Raw genomic sequence first — 20,005 nt, forward strand, 5'->3', positions numbered from 1 at the left:
CCAAATTTTCACCTCCAGGATGCCCTGTTATGCCACCTGGGTCACCTTTGTGTTCCTTCAAGCGAGCGTGCCAAGATGATTTGGGAAGCACACTACAGTCGTGCTGCTGGGCATTTCGTGGTTGAGAAAACAGTGGCAGTACTGCAAAATTATTTCTATTGGCCGAATCTTCGACAGGATGTTGGGAAGTACATCAGATCATGTACTGCCTATGCCATTGCCAAACCGACCATCAAGAAGCACGACCTCTATACCCCGTTTCCTACCCCTAGTCGACCTTGGGAATCCATCTCCATGGATTACATGTCAGGCCTTCCTTCCACTAAGCATGGAAATGACTGTGTTTTTGTGGTCGTCGACAGGTTCTCGATGATGGCCATTATGGAGGCCTACAAGAAGAGTATCACAGCAGAAGCCACTGCGAAACTCTTCTTTGAACGAGTGTGGGTGCACTTTGGGATCCCACAGTCTATCATCTCAGATCGGGACAGTCGGTTCCTCAGCACATTTTGGTCCAGTCTCTAGTCAATGCTGGACACCAAACTCACGAAGTCCATAGCCTTCCATCCTCAAACTGATGGCCAGACAGAGGTTGTCAATAGGATGATTGTGCACATTCTGCGCATGTATAACTCAAAGCATCCACGCACATGGGATGAGAGCCTCCCCTATGTTCAGCACAGCTACAACCGAGCTCTTCACAGCTCCACTAGCCATATCCCTTTTCAGGTGGGTTTGGGATTCCAGCCACTATGCCCCATTGATGTGGCCATGCCACTTGCAGCTACTCACATAAATTCAGTTCATGGCCAGTTCGAAACAGATAAGGCCACCAGCTTCATTGAGCGCATCCAACATATTCGCCAGCAGGTCCATGACATTCTGGAGAAATCAAACGCCAAGTACAAGCAGCGACATGATCAACATCGGGTGCCACACAAGTTTCAGGTGGGCGACAAAGTCTCATTGCATTTGCAAAAGGAATGCTTTACTGGAGCTTATCGGAAACTGAGACCACTCTGATATGGTCCTTACACCATTACTAAGGCTGTGGGAGACAATGCATTTGAGCTTAGCATTCCCCCATTCCTTGGCCTGCACCCAGTGTTCAATGTGGACCGCCTTCGGCCATACTTTCCACCATTGCTAGACACATCCGACATTGCAAAATAGCTCACACCCACATAATTAAATCCAGATTACATGGAACAAGCTACAACTGATCGGATCATGGACACACAGATCAAGAACACTCGCCAACAGAATATCCAACTGTATTGAGTTGTCAAAGCAGGCCAACTCCTTCACCAGGGCAAGTGGCTCACCAAGGAACAAGTTCAGCAAACGTTTCCTCATCTCATGGAGGAACTCAACGCAATGGGGACCATTGCTTCCTAAGGGGGGAGGAATGATCCAGGTGGATATTGGTGGTCCACCTGGACCCCCACCATTGTTTCTCTCAACATTTTCAGCTTCCTTAATTGTAGCACAACCTACTATTTTTAGCAGTTTTTCGGGTCCTGAACTTCCGGAGCCGTTTTGAGGCCCTAAACGACGTTTTTTGGGAAATCTAGGGCAACATTGTCCATGGACCGATGTTGCCTCCCAAAGTGGTAGTGCTTGGATAGATCTTTCTAACGAGCTATTGTATGTGTCAAACGGAGATCGTATGCCAAAGTTACGACCCCGGGAAGTTGGTGTACCAATTTACCCAAACGGGGCCTACAGTTTGGCGTTTCATCTTCTAGGGTTAGGTTTTGGAATGTTAAGGGTTTTCCATTGTTTCTCAACAATAAATAGGCCTTCGAGCCTCATTGTAACACAGTTCAGAGGCATGTAGCCACCACATCTCTTCTCAGAGATAAGCTACCATTGCCCTAGCTAGTTTATTTCCATTACTGTTTGTAAGCATATTTCAGTATTTTACATTAATGAAATGAAGTATTATTTCCGCTCCATGTCTATGTTTATGGTTATCTCTGTAATTTGTTGCGTTATTGTTTAAGTTTGGATCAAGGAAACTCATCCATGCAGAAGGAACAACCTCCTTCATGATTACGCAGTTTAGTCTAAGGACAGTGTTGTGTGCGAGAGGAGAATTCACACAGGTGGCAGCTGGAGGACCCAGGAGAAACTGCGCAAGGAAATAGGAGGCTTAGAGGATTGAAGGAAGGCATATGTGTTGTCTATTCTATCTATGAGTAGCAGTGAGAGATTGTACTAAGAGCTGGATAGCTTGTGAGCTAAAGCTTTGTGTAATCCTGAGATATTTCCACTTGTATGATAATACAAAGATCGGGGTTTTTAGCTGAGGCTTTCCCCAGAGTATTCTTCTATGTTCATGTGTGATTGATTTCTTCTTCATCTGTTATATGTGTTCTATTTGATCTTGCTCAAAAATCAATTAAGCTTCCACAAGTTTGATTGTAGAAGTAGATTAAGTATATTGCTTTAGTTACATTGCATTATCAGTTTAATCTACAGTGAAATTTTTACATGGTATCAGAGCTAGTTGATTTGTAGAAATTTCTACATGATATCAGAGCTAGCTGATTTGTAGAAATTTCTACATGGTATCGGAGCAAAGGTGATCAAAGCAAAGAATAGTATACTGTGAAGGGAGAAGTTCGAAGTTTGCAGTTCTTGATTATAGAAATCGAATTCTTATCACATCTCAAAGTTCACCAATGGCGTTCAATGGTTTGAGACTCAAGTATGCCCTGGATGGCAGCTTGAATTACATAGCCTGGAAGGATGGCATGGAAGCAGTATTAGAGGACAATGGTTTGAAGGAGTTCATTGATCAAGAAGTCCCCAAGCCAATAGCAGCTAATGCTACAGAATGGGTGGAATGGAAGAAATGTGTGGCTAGAGCGAGGAGGATTCTTATGGAAGGAGTTCGAGACCATATTGTCTCGAGTCTCCATGGGAAGGAGACACCATTTTCAATGTGGAAAACATTGAAGGATCTATATCAGAACAACAACAACCAGAGGAAGTTGGTGCTGAAGGACAAGCTTCGGAAAATCAAGTGTGAAAAGGGCAACATGATCTCTACATATTTGAACAAGCTCACCACATGCAGAGATGAGCTTGGAAGTGTAGGAATCACGACAACTGATGATGATATGGTGAGTCTTGCTCTCCTCGATCTTCCTAAGAGCTGGCATAGCTACCAGGACTCAGTTAATGGAAGAGAGAAACTGCTAGATTGGGAACGACTGTGGTCGGATCTGATGCAGGAGGAGATCAGGAGGAGCACTAGAGATGGTTCTTCATCCAAGGAGGACGAAGAAAATTTCACCTTAGCGAGTAAGGCAAGGAAAGGGAAGGAGAAGGATTCTCATCCGAAATCGAGTTCTTCTCATGGAGGGAAGAAGATTGACAAATCTAAAGTGAGATGCTTTAATTGTCATGAGGTGGGCCATTATGCAACTAATTTTCCATTGAAGAAATCCAAGAAGGGATCCTTGGAAGGATCTGAAGGTGAGGCATTGGCCTCTCAGTTTGAATTGGATTTTACCCTCATCGCATGCATGGTTTCATCGATGATGGGTTGTGGTTGGTTTCTTGATAGTGGAGCCTCATTCCACATGACCGGTGATAAGAGTTTGTTCAGTACCTTGGAGGAGAAAGACCTCCAGATGCGCATAGAGATGGGTAATGATGAAAAGTATAGTGTTTCAAGAGTGGGCATGGTTGCTTTTCAGAGGGAGCATGGAGCTCACATCACCCTGACTGATGTGAAGTATGTTCCTGAACTGAAAAAAAACTTGGTATCGATCACGATGATGGAGGTCAAAGGCTATGATGTTGTCTTCAGTAAGGGAAAGGTTTTCCTTAGACACATCACCACGAGACAAGTGAAGCAGATTGGTTCACGAGTCAAAAACTTTTATGCTCTTGAGGTTCAAGATGCATGCAAAGCCTTGAGGAGCAAGGCAACTGTTAGAGACTTGGTGGTTGAGAGGGAGACTAAATTACCTCTCAACATGCAGTCCCAGAAGAAGTCTCAGACAATTTTGGAGGAGCCACAATTAGGGTCAGAAGAGGGATCACATGCAGCCATACCTCCAGGTGTGAGGTGGGGCGATGTGAAGTGATAGTCCCATGAAGGCTGAAATTGGGCAGGATCCATTGAGAGGTTTTATCTCATGGATCGTACCTTGCTACGGGAGCCCAAAAGTACATAGTAGTGGGAGGAATCAGTGGGATTGATGCAGTCAGAGATCAAAGTGACAGAGGCTAGAGCAGTCAAATACTTAAGAGCCAGAGAAGGATTGACAACAGTGCAGAAAGGCAGAGTCAGCAGAAGCGCAAAGTTTTCAGTTGACAGAGGCAATAGAAGTCAGAGACTTTGATGATAGATGCATCATACTGATTCAGGTTGGATGTTTTTTTTGTTTATGGAGTTGCTGGAGCAACAACACTAGAGAGAAGTGTTGCATGCATAACATTCCAAAGGTTCACGATCGGGATCGAGTTGAATTCCTTTCTTGTTGAGAGGGAGTGTTGAGAATAGAAACAAGAAATGCTAAAAATAACATTCAGATTATTCCATTTTTTAATTTTTCCTTGAATTAAAATTCGAATTTAGTCTCACCAGCTGCTTGGAAATTAATTAATTAATTCATTATGGATTAACTAGTTGGAGAAATTCAAGCTAGAAGTCTTTGTGAAGTCATGCAATAGTGATTCCTTAAATTGAGGAGATTATCTCTTAATTAAGGAGATATGGATGAGTTATAATTGAGTTGTAATTAGTTAGCTCAGTTAACTAAGTTAAGTCCAGTTAAATTAGTTCCAAACTGTTTGAGGAACTAATTGTGAGTTCAGTCAGTTAATGCATGCATGCATCAAACTAATGTACTCCAGATAACTGAAGATTCTCTCATGAATAACTCATGCATGTCTATTCTGAGAAAGACCCAATTGAGATTAAAGACAAGGACATTGTACTATCAGTTGCATGAGTTTTCCTATAAAGGAAACTCATCCATGTAGAAGGAATAATCTCCTTCAGGATTGCGTAGTTTAGTCTAAGGACAATGTTGTGTGTGAGAGGAGAATTCACACAGGTGGCAGCTGGAGAACCCAAGAGAAACTTTGCAAGGAAATAGGAGGCTTGGAGGACTGAAGGAAGGCATATGTGTTGTCTATTCTGTCTATGAGAAGCAGTGAGGGATTGTACTGAGAGCTGGATATCTTGTGAGCTAAAGCTTTGTGTAATCTTGAGATATTTCCACTTGTATGATAATATAGAGATCAGGGTTTTTAGCTGAGGCTTTCCCCAGAGTATTCTTTTGTGTTCATGTGTGATTGATTTCTTCTTCATCTGTTATATGTGCTGTATTTGATCTTGCTCAAAAATCGATTAAGCTTCCGCAAGTTTGATTGTAGAAGTAGATTAAGTATATTGCTTTAGTTACATTGCATTATCAGTTTAATCCACGGTGAAATTTCTACATAGTGCTCAAGAGGCGCAGATAATTGGGGATGTAGGTCAGAGCATTCCCCATATATATGCATCAGTTGATAACAAGTATGCAGACCACCAGGCATCCATTATCGAGATGGAAGGTAAGCTTTGTGGTCAAGTTGTTTTTATTTTGATTGATCCTAGATCAAATTATAGATATATTAGTCCTTGAGAGACTGAATTCGGATATTCCACAATGTTCATCTTTTATTTGTCGACGTTTCGAGTCTAGACCAAGACTCATCATCAGGATTGATTTACAGAGAAGTGAAAAGTGTGTAATAAATATGGTATAGGTGGGCTATCAAGTTGGTAAGCTGGCCATCTGCATATTTTAATTTTAATTTTATTTTTACTTTGTTATAATGAAATTTTTATAATTAATTCTTGTAATTTATCAGATTATATTTATTATTGAATGTATTACTTTCTATGTGTTCCCGGCCTTGGTTTTGCACACAATTTGGCCACTCACAAATACACTGCAACCCTCTTGGGATCACGACTCCTAGACGTAGCGATTCATAATGCAATCTCGAGGAATTATATAACGCTGCACTCCTAGGCAATTAAAACTTGGCTCTCGGTCCCTTTGACTCAACGATCCGGTCCTGGTCAATTATTGGGTTCGGCCCACTCCACGTCGCTAAACTCGGCCCTTGATGTTGTGATTAAACTTGATCACCAAGGAAAATGACTCCTTTGAATCACTTGTTGCAGTTTAAGATTGACTCACTTGTGAGTCCCAATTTGTCCTAAGAGAGACAACAGGTCAGATAGAAATCTCAACCTCTAGGAATACAATGTGACTGATAAACTTTGCTCTAGAATGCAAAAATATCGACCTTCCCTAAGATTATAATCTATGTTTTTAGGAGTGATCAACTCAGGCTTGTCGTGACTCTACATAACTGTGTCGAGAAAGGTTATTCAGTTATTAATGTCAAGTGCAAAGGCCGGTTGAAGCTTTTGTTTGACACTGCATGCATTTTAACTGATATGTAATATGTAGTTATTCATGGCATCATTGATGCCGAAGGACTTGATGCTTTTCAGGAGTATTACATCCTACATATAGATGGTTTCCTAGTGAACTCATAAGCAAAACAACAATGACTAATCCACTCTTTAGGCTTGAAACTGACGTCCTTGCAATATTCAGTTCAGCCTATGGATTCAGTGATCTCACTCCCCTCAAACTAATGAATTTTATCCTGATTAATTTAATCAAACCAGCCTTGTCCTTCTGGACTAGCTTCCTTGAGCATATGATTACCCCGCAATACAGGAGTTAGGTAGGGAGTGTTTTTCAACTCCTAAACTAATGATTTACAACTAGGGTAAATCTCTTGCTAATGATTATTAGGGTTTTCCCTTTTACACATCCTAGAGCCCGTCGTCAAGTTTTCCTCAATCTTTTTCTTCAATCTCTTTCCCCTATTAATGATAATTTTTTTTTTTTTGAATACCATGAATTTTTTTTGTATGATGTTTTTTTCTCTGAATACCATGTTTTCCTTCAATCTCTTTCAATGTACTATTGCTAGGGAATCATTTGTCTCAACACACTTTTATCCCAAGAGAATGGATGATGGAATGATCTCTTATCTTCCTTATCGTTTATTAAATAGACCAAACATTGGAAAGGGAATGCATGCACACATTCCATGTGTCAACATGCAACTTTTATTTTAAGTTTTACTTAAGTTAAATTTTCTCTTAATTTATTTATTTCTTATGTTAGTCATTTTTATTTTTTGATAGATTTACTTATTTTTACTATTTTTATAGTTCTCTTAGTTAACTCTTTCTTATTTTATTTTACTTTTTGTTATTGTTAGCTTTACTTTTTGTTACTATTTTATAATTTTACTTTTATATATACTTATTTAGAACTCTAGTATTGTTATTCATTTGTTATTATTATATTTCTTTATTATTTATTTACTATTATTATCCTTTTTTTGTTTATTATTTATTTGCTTATATTCTAATATTATATTATAGTATTTATTATTATTATTATTATGGGACATTACAATTACCCTGTTTTTCATTCCACAAGACGATAGTCTTATACAATTTGTCTACATATTGATAACATTTGGTAGGGGCATGTTGTCATGTTCCCTTTCCTATTGGGCATGGGGGGCTCAGTGGTAGCACCCCTCCTCCTCCTTCCCTCCCCCCTCCTTTCCACTATAGTCACCCCATCCGGGGAGGCATTTACTAATAATTTAATTTATATGGTTATCCTTGTGGGACAAGGGATCAACATCCACATGATGATTTTATTGCTAAAGTTTAATAATAACATTAACAAATAATAGTAACAATAATATGATTAATAGCTCTAGTAGTTGGGAGCACGCTTTGTTCTCCCATCCACCCTCGTTCAATTATAAGGGACATGTTTAGTTCATTGTGACAAGGCTTGAAGAGTAGGCAACCTTGAGATAGATTCTACTAGTCTTGCCTCGAACTAAGTGTGGTTTAAAATAAAGAAGATGTGCTATTCCTTGAGAAAAAACCAATGTGAATCCGTTAATATATAACATTGGTATATAAAGCAATTAAAAACAATAAATTTCTTATGGTTAAAATATTTTATTGGTGTGTTATTTAAAATAAAAGAGATGTGTAATTTCTTCTATATTCAACTTAAAGTTTATATATGTGTGTGTGTGTGTGTATGTAATTTAACTTATAGACAAAACATAGTCTTTTTTCACCTGAATTCACCAAAATCTGATAATAGAATTCCTAGATTTTTGGTTATTTAAAATATTTTTTTGAATGCATAAATGGATTCAACACCCTTGAAAACTTTTGGGGCATTCGAATTATGCAAATTAAACAATTTAAACTCAAGTTTTTAAAATTCTCTGTTGGATTTCGATTAAAATTAACAAGAAAAATGGTCGTGAAAACGATAGTCTTATATGGTTCATCTGCACATTGATAACATTTGGTAGGGGCATGTTGTCATGTTCCCCTGCCTATTGGGCATGGGGGCTCAGTGGTAACACACCTCCTCCTCCCCCCTCCCCTCCTTTCGACTCTAGTCACCCCATCCGGGGAGGCATTTACCAATAATTTAATTTATATGGTTGTGCTTGTGGGACAAGGGATCAACATCCACATGATGATTTTATTGCTAAAGTTTAATAATAATATTAACAAATAATAGTAAGAATAATATGGTTAATAACTCTAGTAGTTGGGAGCACGGTTTGTTCTCCCATCCACCCTCGTTCAATTCCAAGGGACATGTTTAGTTCATTGTGACAAGGCTTGAAGAGTAGGCAACCTTAAGATAGATTCCACTAGTCTCGCCTCTTATATATATATATATATAGGGTAGTCTAACTTATAGACAAAATATAGTCTTTTTCACTTGAATTCACCAAAATCCGACAATAGAATTTCTAGATTTTTGTTATTTAAAATACATTTTTGAATTCATAAATGGATTCAACATCTTTGACAACTTTTGGGACACTTGAATTATGCAAATTAAACAATTTAAACTCAAGTTTTTAAAATTCTCTCTTGGATTTTGATTAAAATTAACAAGAAAAATGGTCGTGAAAAAGGCAATTTCGTCTATAAGTTAGACTACGTGTGTGTGTGTGTGTATATATATATATATACAGACAGAGAGAGAGAGAGAGAGAGAGAGAGAGAGAGAGCAAACATAAATCCATCTTCGCCCTAGATCTATAAAATGTTTGGAAACATTTGATACTTAATAAATTTGAGGTGTAGATGAATTTATAATGGTATAAAAACCATGATAAACTATTTTTTTGTTTGTTTGTCAAATTGTCTATGTTTCTCCCATTTCGTTTATAAGTTAGACTACACGTGTGTGTATATATATATATATAGAGAGAGAACAAACATAAATCCATCTTCGCTCCAAATCTATAAAATGTTTGGAAACATTTGATACTTAATAAATTTGAGGTGAAGATGAATTTATAATGGTATAAAAACTGTGATAAACTATTTTTTTGTTTTTTTTTGTCAAGTTGTTTGTGTTCCTCCAGGCTTGACCCATGGCTTGAGAAATATCGATGCAGGGGCATCTAAGCCGTCAAAATCACCAGGGGATCGCATCCGGCCTGGGTCACACCAACCCTAAGCTAACTAGATTTTAGCATGTCTCCTCCGACTAGCACAAGCACAACAACCTCTGCGAGGTTTGATCCTGGGTCGCCTTACTAACTAGGCCCATTCTCAACCGATTGTGCTAGTAGGACTTGACTGATAAACTATTACTTTATCAAATAGTATCTTAAAAACAATAACCTCAAGGGTTAGCTTAAGTGTTATAGAGCTAGACCTAAAGTTCTTTGTTATTGTTGCTAGTTGTTGTTGATCGCGAGTTCGACTATCTTTGAATCCCTTGGGGAGACCTCATAATCAGGGTTGATGGTTTATCAGGTTTAGAATCCACGAAGTGTGGAGAAGTACTTCAAGGTTTTTCGTGCTTTCATTTCAAGTAAATTTTTTTCTTAAAAATAATAAATTATAGAATTTATTTTTTAAATTTAAGATTTATTATGATAAAAACATTTTAAATAATATATTTTGTAATTTATTTTTTTAATCTCTATTATAATTATATATCTATTTATCTCTATATATTATTTTTTATTTTTTTAATAGTGGGAAAACCTATTATAACTCAATTGTCAAACCAAGGGTGGGGACATACATCATGGTTGCTATTGGCGAATGCACGTTGACTCATCACTGTTATTCAAGTAAATCCATGCCCCTTGGAATTACTCGCTGATGGTATATAAAGGGTAGGCTTTCACTCCTACCATATGCCTTTGAGTCTTGGACCATTGCCCTGTTTACTTATGTTCGAGGAAAACAAGCTCTTAGCCAAACAAAACTAATTTTAAAGCATATTTCAGGCCCTTCTAGATTTTTTATACACTAACTTAGTTTCATTCTAAAAATGTTTACACCTCAAAACCAATTTTATTTTATAATAAAATAAGTTATTTTGAAAAACTAAAATATGTGACTTGATGGAAACGGTGTTTCGCACACGCACCTACACAAAGCTCCTCTTGGTTCCATTGTCCATGAGACGTTTGGTTATTGAAAAACAATGAAAATCCAAATTTTACAACAGGGATAGACCAATTTAAATGAACGATAATGCATTTCATGATAAAAGCCGCAGGGTATTTACACGCAGCGGAAGCCAGAGATTTCCGATAGTGGCGGAGTCCTCACAGAAACACCTTGCTCCGCCTTATATGCCTAGTGCACATCCTATTTAGGCGGCTCGCAACTTATACATACATACAGTTGAAATGAATCTGGGAGCATCTCACCCAATACTGAGAGTCAAATCAATACCGATAATACGTCATTTCCTCCATTCATTTTCTGGGAAACCAAGGGCCACCGCATTCTGGATCTCATTTTCTTTCAGAACCTCTGGCCTTCGCTCTCTCAAGACTTCACCGACTTCCCATTTGCGACCAATTTTAAAATTAAGGACGCATAGTTTCCTCGGGATCAAATCACTCGCAGGCATGAAAAACAGAGGATTTTGTGTGGATTCGAGGTTAGAGTCTTCTAGTGCCGGCAGTGGGGTTTCTGGAGAAAACAATAAGAAAATTGCGGAAACGGATTTGTATATATTCAATACTATGAGTAAGAAGAAAGAGTTATTTAAGCCCAGAGAGCCCGGAAAAGTGAGCATGTACGTTTGCGGAGTTACTGCTTATGATTACAGTCATATTGGCCATGCTCGAGTTTATGTTACATTCGACATTCTCTATCGGTAAGCTTTGGGCTCACTTCGCCTTTTATTAAACATTTATGAATGCTATTGCTAATTTATTTATTTAGTAATGCGTTGGCTGAGTCTGCTTCCCACCGTCACTTTAGTTAATTTTTGATTTTGAAAATGCTTCCCTTAAACTCAAGTGAAACACCACAAGCTGACGTTTTGGTTGGGCAAAATGGCCGTTAAGGGTGTCAACACTGTTATATTCCGTCAAATTCAGCGAGACTTGCATTTGACCCCACTGCTTGTTCCCGGTGTTTCAGGGAATTGAATCTTGCATTATCCCCAACTGCTTATTCTTGGTGTTTCAGGGAGTTGAAACTTGGTAGGTAGCCTAACATGCCCCCTTTGTCAAATTCACTTGAAACTTGCGCTTATCGCAAACTGCTTATTCGCCCCCACCTCACCGCTGAACCACAGTATATGGATTAGTTAAGGTTTTTCCTTAGCTTATCCATGATAGGGCGTTTCTCACATGATAGATGAATTAAGATTAGCTCTGCTGTTTAGTGCCTTTGTTTTTGTTTAGAGAGCCACCAAGTACAGACGGCTAATTTATGTAAATTATGTTGGCCCGTGGATCAGTTAAAGCTAGATAAAGAAATCTCCCCAGGTGCTTAAAGGAACAGCATAAAACAAAAAAATCGAGTCATTTTCTTTCTTAACCTTATCTTTAACCAAATTGCTTATCTTGATCAATCCTTTGTTTGTAAAGCTCTTCAGCAGCATGGTGGAAAATAGAATCAGTCAGTGGGCAGAAGTCAAAGAAAAGAGGGCAAAAGGGCAAGCAGGTTTTAGGTTGAAGCATTCTACAGTAGATCATGGTATCACGTTGAGATACATTATTGAAAAGGTTTGGGAGGGCAAAGAAGAAGTATTTTACTGCTTTGTTGACTTCTAAAAGGCATTTTACATAGTGCCTAGAGATAAGTTGTGGAGTAGAATATAAGAACTTGAAATTCCTTTACAGTATAGAGTTGCTGTCCATAGGCTTTATGAAGAGGTGAAAGTCAAAATTAGAACTTCAGCGGGCATTTCTGAGAGCTTTAGAAGTGACATCAGAGTCAAGCAAGGCTGCCCTTTATCCCCTACTCTTTTTGGTTTATATATTGATAAATTGGAAGAGTAGCCAAATCTGCAAGCTGGGTATGGTGTTTGGTTGGGGGAGTTTGTGATAAAGCTTCTTTTATATGTTGATGACCTTGTATTGATTGCTAAATCGACCCAGGGATTGCAGACGCACATATATGCCCTTGAGCATTTTTGTAAAGCAGTGGGGATGCAAGTCAATACTAGCGAGACCAAAATAATGATTTTTTCAAATAAAAAGAAGTAGAGTCAACATATGTTCTTCTTTGGCAACATTCTTGAAGAAGTAAATGAATACAAGTACCTCGGGATTGATTTCAACAACAAGCTTAATTGGGAGCACTGCAAAAAGAAAATAGTTTTAGGAGGGTGGAAAGCACTATATGCTCTTCAAAATAGGTGTAGAGAGGCAGAGCTATGGGATTGCAAAACAATTGAAGTGCTTTTTGGGCTCCTAGTTTGGCCAGTGATATTATATGGGTATGAATTGTGGGCTAGCAACATCCCTGTCTCAAAATGGAAGCAAATTGAGAAAATCCAAAAACGCTTGATCATGAACAAGTTTAAAATCAAAAGTTCGGTTTCTTATGAGATAATGTTGAGTGAAACAGGAGCAACTTCCATCGAAGCAATTGCTATGGTGCGTCTCATAAGGTATCTTCAGAGAATTGAGCAAATGGGAGAAGGTAGATGACCTAAAGTTATCTTCAATGAAAGAATGAGTGAAAGAAAGAAATCATGGATGAGACAAAACAACAAATGGATGCAAAAATGGAATATTTACATCAATGCATGTCCCACAAATAGCAAGGATTTAAAGAGTTATGTTATGGAGAAGTTTCGTAAGTATATATGGGGAAAAGAGTTGGGTAGAAAGAAGAAGTACTATGTTCAAGAATTTAACCCCACATGTGATCTCCAACAAAAAGAGTACATTGGAGATAACATTCCATGGAGAGCAAAGATTCTTATTGCTCAATTAAGAACTAACTCGCATCAATTACGGTGCAAAACAGGTCAGTGGAAAAGACCTAAAGAAGCTTGGGAAGAGCGGGTGTGTACTTTTTGCACTTCTGAGGCAGTGGAATCGGAAAAACATTTCATTTTGGAATGTGATGCTTTCAGAGACATCAGAGATAGTTACAACAATATGTTAACATTGGTTCCTTGGCATTGTCTTTTTAGTGAAGAAATTGTTAGAAGGTTGGGCCAGCTCATCATTAATTTGAATAATAATAGGATTGAATTGCAAAAGGCAAAAAGTAGGGAAGCTAGTGGTCCCATAGATTATAACTAGTCTTGTGGATGTTAAAATTTCATTTCATTAAACCAATTTGGGTAAAATTTAGATTTTCCAAAGACAACTTTGAGTGCCACTTGGTACATACTACAACTGTCAAGGGCCACTTTCGACATTGACACTTGGGACACAGATTTCTGCCCAACAAATCAGTTCGTCATTAATAAAACTCAAAACCTCCTTGGGCTCCCATCCTTGATAATGGCCCAACTAAGGAATTACATATACAACAATAAACCTGGAGTTATCCTCCTCATCAAGCCCTAGATTTGTCTTTTGATCTTCCTGGGCTGATTTGGATCTGTCTCTCTAATTGCTCCTTGCACCTTCTTCGGGCTCGACACATTGGAGTAACATTGGAGTATCACACTCCTCCTCCCGAGGCTAGTGTTGCTATAGTGTGTGTCTTCTCCCTCTTCCTAACCTTGCTATTATAACTTTACATTGAGCCAAAACCCTAACCCTAACACTAACCTTAACCCTAATCTCAAAGTGATTAACGTCAAAGATCAGATCTCGCCTCACTTGATATCAACAACTAAGATTAAAACTTACTCACTGAAGTAAACTACATTACTTTTCCAAAGTTTTATTAACTCAATAAGCCAACATATTAATATGTGTTTTTTCCCAAGTTAAACTTTGGCTAAGTTACATTAGCAACTTGCTCAACCTAGAGCAAGTGTTCTAACGAGATGTGGGTGACTTCTGCATGCCTAGACATAAGGATTGTGCAGAAGTACTTGCTTGAGCTACAAATTTCAATACTCCTACTTAGCGAGGGATGTACTTCTAGAAGAACCTCCTCCACCTCGATTTGTCTCCAATCTCACCATGTCATCCGTTGCTATCGTTGTTCCCCCTGAACTAGAAGACTTCCTTGCTACTTGCTTCGGAATCTGATTTGAAAACCTTTCTCCCAACCATGCTCCTAGGATCCTATTCTTCAACATCCATCAATGTTAACTCATACCAATTAGTTCTGACAGATATGGAAGAGGCCTCCCGCCCATCTTGTAGATTAGAATAATAAGTCCCCAGTATCAACTTAGTCTTTAGAGCCTCCTGCTCAATCTCTGTCACTAACATCGATCTTGTGCTAAGTCCTTCTAGCACTACTATAGGTCTATCTTGGTCCTTTGAGACACCCATGAAATCTGCTGCCAATCCCCCGACTGTTACGATTTCCCTCTCTCCCTCTTAGGGTTGACCTTCACCAATCCTGTTGGCTAATGGCACTATCCTTTGTACCTGCACAGTTGGTTGAACCTTGCCAACACCTCCACTCATGGTCTGTCGTGGTAGATCCTCTGCCCAACAACTCCTTGCTGCCCTGTACAACCAATAGTCACTCGATCATGCACATCATGGTAATTTTCCCACGACACAATCCTTCACACTACTTTGCGGCACCACCTTCACGGGACCTTGTAGCTCTCTATGTGACTAGCCCACCCATAGCTCGATTGCACTCTGCTCCTCACGCATGACCTTGACACCCCATTCACATATCCTCACGTGTTGTCTCTCGCAACTCTGCCAACAATCTCGACTCTGATCTACAACTATCCCGAGCTCCTCATGCTCTCGACTGTGGACTTCATCCATTTGTCTCGACTACAACAACCCCAAACGACTTGGCGGCTGGTTGTCGTCGTCGCTGTTTCAACACTTTCTTTGTGGTTGGTCGGCCTTTTCTATCAGCCTCCTCGCACTGCCCCGACAACACCTTGTGACGATTGCCTCATAATCTCGCTGCCAAGTCACCTACTGCCGTCACTTGCCGAGCCCTTCTCGCCTGCGCACAATTTTCTTGGTCGGTATTCTATATCCCTTGCGTGCAAGACCTATCTTGACAGGTTACTCATTGCGTCGACCCTTGCTAATGCTGGATGTCCCTTGGTTGGCGGTATGATGCAGAGTTTTGTCAGTTGTGGCGGCTCGACACCACCTCTCTGACACTCACAATGTTCGCCCACGTCGATCGTTTGAATTCACGACTTCTTGACAACCCACTCCTCTACTGCGACTGGTTTCTAAGCGTTCCTCTGTCTCGTTTGCGTCTCGTATGTCTAAGTTTTTTAGCTGCCCTCAACTAATGGCAACGACTCCTGGCAACCTGCAACCCTTGCTAGTTTGTCTGTCAGCTGTCAGCCAAGATCCCATCGAGTGGTGCTGTAGGCTGTTGTAATGCTGCGTTGCAGTGTGTCCAACCAACTCACGCCTGTGTTTTGGTTTTGCCGATTCAGCTGACCCGATACTCAAACCTTGGTGGTCTGCCAGCGATTGTGAGCCTGTCTTCACTCGTCTCTATCTGTCGCCAGACTCCCAACCAACAACCACTTCTTGGCTTGTGTTATTGTTTGTTGTGACTGTGGAGCTCTCAGCCGCCCTGTCGTGCTGCTCCACATCTCTTGTTAGTGGCTTGTTGGGCCGATAGGTTCCAAACTTGTCCACGACTCTCCTTCGTAGCCTTGTTATGCTCGATCTGGGCTATTGGTAGCTGCTAACACTGGCCCAACACCCTTTGACACTCGACTAAAATGCTTACTTGACTCGGCTATTGATAGTTGCCCTAACAATCCTCGTGACTGTCACCTACTCCATCACGTTCACTTCTGGTCACCCTGCGGTTTACCTGGCACTCATGCCAAACCTATCGACCTACTTTCTTGGTGCAGCTTGTGATAACTCCTCAATGCGTTCTATCTTGTCTCTCATGATGGACGGAGTAACCATCCAAAACGTTGGACGGACTAAATCAATTACACAGTTCTCTTCTGGAAATCTCCATCAAAATGTAACTAGTGTCGGTCTTCATAATGTAATTTAAATGTACTATTGATGTATTTATTATATTCATTATTACTATTTATTTCTAGTCAAAGCATGTTCTTCATGCTTATAGGGTCAACTGAGTCAAAAATAAAATTTATTACGAGTCAAAGAAATGTAATTGAGTCAAAGTCCCATTTGGACTTGTTGTAAGTGTTGATTTTTGAGTAGCTTGGGAGGTACTCCAAGCCCTAGGGTTTGGGGTTTGGAGTGTGGAGCACCACAAGAGTCACTTGTGGGCTTGGAAGCCAACGTTAGGGTTTTGCACCCATTGTGATTTGGGCCAAAACCATGGACACATTTTGACATGTGATGGATGAGGATGATATTACTCGTTGAGACGAATCCGACACATCGAAAATCATTTGATTCCGAGTTGTAGAAATGGAGTTATGAATTTTTGAAGTTGACAATGGGTTTTTGGGCATTCAAGTCATGTAGGCTTGAAGTGATTTGTCCAAAATAAGTGTCTATTCTTTGACCCTTCTTATGTGTATAAATAGAAGGTATGTGAGGTTCATTTAGAGCATCCAAGAACATCAAGTCATCATCATAACATCTTTGAGCTGGTCGCAGGCAAAGGAGGGCAAGACGTGGAAGTTTAAGGGCAGTTTTGGGCATGGTTTACTTTCATCACAGATCCGAGATAATTGCAGGAGCAGGCCGCATTACAGAGAGGGGAAATAAGGGTTGTTTGAGGTGCGAATTGGCTGTAGGGTACCTCTGTTTGAGGGTCGTAGAGATTAGTGTCATTTTAGGGGTCGAAAAACCTAATTGAAGAGTGTTAAGGGTTGTTGTAGGGTACCGTAGAGATGTGGAGGATTTCTGGGCAGTTTGGAGAGGGTTGGGAGGCCTAATCTAAGCATAGACTCATCCTAGAATGCAAACCTAAACACAAGGAACAAGGGACAACATGACGCAGCCTTGGAGGAGGTCTAGAAGGTAGGATAAGGGGTTGCATCAGGGTGTTATCAGCCCTAACCAGGACTAGATTTGTATTGCAGAAGAATAGTCCTAAAACAGAGGTATGTTATGATGTGTTTGGGGTTTGATGTTGGGGATCGTGTCCTAGTGTGGACAATTGTTGCAGCTTGTAAGTGTGATGTGTTGAGGTTGATTTGGGTAGTTGGAGACCTCAACTAGGAGCAGATCTTGCAGTGAAGTGTTGGGTGCCATTGGACTGGTGGAGGGCAGCGTGTTGGCTACCCAAAGTAGCCCTAGAGCAGCATACAAGAAGGACATTGATTGTTGTGTGATTGGGTGAAGATTGGAGCCTATGTGTAGCTCTTTGATGGACGAAAGAGGCTACTAGAAGGTAGATTGGAGCTCAGGTATTGGCCAGCCTAGAGAGTAGATTGGATCAACTTGTGTTCATTGTAGCAGAAGCAACTTGCAACAGTGATAGGTGGCAACCCTCTTGGAGACTCTATGTGTTGTCCTTTGATGGACTAAGGGGCAGCTAGAGAGCAGAACGGAAGCGAAGGACCGACAAGACAAGATACAACATAGAGTCTGCAACATGATTGTCATTGTATCTTGTATTCCATAGACTGTTGTATTATTCAGATTGGTTTAATATAACGAAGATTGGGTTGTACATATTTGTACAATATTTTGTAAAAAGTTGTCTATACTTGTGCATGTGTGATTTACTGCTTTATATTGTTCCGTTGTGCAAAGTAGTTCTGTTGAGATTCTTGGTTTGGTAGTGTCAGAGATTCTAAGATTCTATCCTAGACCCAAGATCGTGGAAATTCAACATGGTATCAGAGCGTGTTTGAGCTACTTTGGAAGACAGTGAATCAGAGTTGTGCACAACGAAGTTGATCACATTGTAGGTGACAATGTCAAAGTTGCAGGCTGGTATTTGGTATGAGGACAGGTTGGAGGGGTTGTCCAACTATAGTCCATGGAAGGAAAGGATCAAGTTGGTCTTGCAGGTCAACAGGATCTGGGAGTTTGCCGAGAAAGCCATCAAGAAGCCAACTGACCCAAAGGAGTTGGAAGTGTACAAGGATTTGGATACGAGGGCGAGATTGATCATCCTTGATGGTGTGAAGGATCCCCTAATACCTCATTTGTTCTGGAAGAACACTGCACATGAGATGTGGATGGCTCTTTAGACCGGGTATTGGTATTGGAAGATAAGTTGAAGTCCACCAAGATGATACAGGGTGAAGGAGTGACTTTGTATCTGATGAGATTGTCTCAGGTCAAAGATGACCTTGTTGCCATCAGTGTGACTATTTCAGAGAATGATACGGTGAGGATCACCTTGAAAGGGTTCATCGAGGAATGGAAGCCCTTCATCAAAGGGATCGTTGCAAGAGAGAAGTTGCCAGACTGGAATAGACTGTGGGACGACTTCATTCAAGAAGAGTTGCGAGACGAGGATCTTCATCCGAAGAAGAGGGCTTCAAGTGATGACATGGCACTTGCAACACGAATGAAGGGTAAGCAGAAGGAGGACTTGAGTAAAGTCAAGTGTTTCAACTGTGGCAAGATGTGTCATTTTTCATCGAGATGTTCGATGAAGAAGAAGGGAGATGACGAGAAGAAGAAAGGGAAGCAGGTCGTCGGTGTTACCACTTCTGTTGAGATAGATGCTCTCACTAGGAGATTGGAGGAGGAGGACTTTGCTATGATCTCTTATTCCTTGCAGGGTACTATCAATGAGGATGGATGGTACGTGGACAATGGTGCGTCAAAACATATGACAGGGTCACAGGAGGTTTTTGAGACTCTAGCTGAATGGGACTCGAAGTTGCACATGGTGTTGGGCGACAAGAGTTAGAAGGAGATCCGAGGATCGAGAGTTGTGCCATTTAGGATGGAGACAGGATGGGTGATGCGGGTCCAAGATGTATTGTTTGTACCAGGACTCAGATATAGCGTGATGTCCATCTTGATGATCGAGAAGAAGGGGTTTGAGGTCTTGTTCCAGGATGGGAAGGCAAGACTTAGGCCCAGAGGCTCTAGATCCATAGGTATTGTACTTGGAGTTAGAGAGCATGGTCTATACAGGTTGACGGGCAAGCCTATGGATCATGGGAAGGAGTAGTTGCAGGTTCTAGAGAGGCAGTTGCAGGTGCAGGCTTTAGAGGGGTAGGTTTAGGTTCCAGAGAAGGTCCAAATTCTAGAGGCTCAGAGGGAGTCGAGTTGTAGCAGGAGATCACAGGTTCTCAGGGAGACTTTGCAGCCCAAGAAGAGTGCGTGGTTAGTGGGGAGGGTGCTTCCACATCTGCCAAGAAGGAATCATGGAGGGATTGGAAAGCGATACAAGAGAAGAAGAAGAAGCAGGATGCTTCCAATGACAACGACACTTCCAAGAGGCGTAGTTCATGCTACAAGGATTGTTGTAGTGGTGAGCGCCAAGAGTTGGGCGAGTGTTGCGAGCAGTGATGATGATGATGAGTTACTTCCTAGTCTTGGAAGTACCTTCCTCGCTAAGAGGGAGTGTTGATTTTTGAGTAGCTTGGGA

The 20,005-nt window shown here is 40.5% G+C and overlaps 1 protein-coding gene across 2 annotated transcripts in view; it reads left to right on the top strand.

Moving 5' to 3' along the window:
* The first annotated feature begins 10,599 nt into the window (after window positions 1-10,599).
* The window catches only part of LOC149140943 (Cysteinyl-tRNA synthetase, class Ia family protein), a 192,644-nt gene continuing 183,238 nt past the window's right edge, over window positions 10,600-20,005 (top strand). The window contains exon 1 of one of the 2 annotated variants that reach the window (XM_089447211.1): window positions 10,600-11,294. In XM_089447211.1, coding sequence (XP_089303337.1) covers window positions 10,819-11,294 — 476 coding nt within the window. In that variant the 5' untranslated portion in view covers window positions 10,600-10,818. The remainder of the gene's footprint in view (window positions 11,295-20,005) is intronic. The other variant, XM_089447210.1, reaches the window with a different exon arrangement.

This window comes from Pinus tabuliformis, chromosome X (genome assembly GCF_031772625.1).
Source record: "Pinus tabuliformis cultivar Carrire ecotype Pingquan chromosome X, CPIR1, whole genome shotgun sequence".
Taxonomy (NCBI): domain Eukaryota; kingdom Viridiplantae; phylum Streptophyta; class Pinopsida; order Pinales; family Pinaceae; genus Pinus; species Pinus tabuliformis.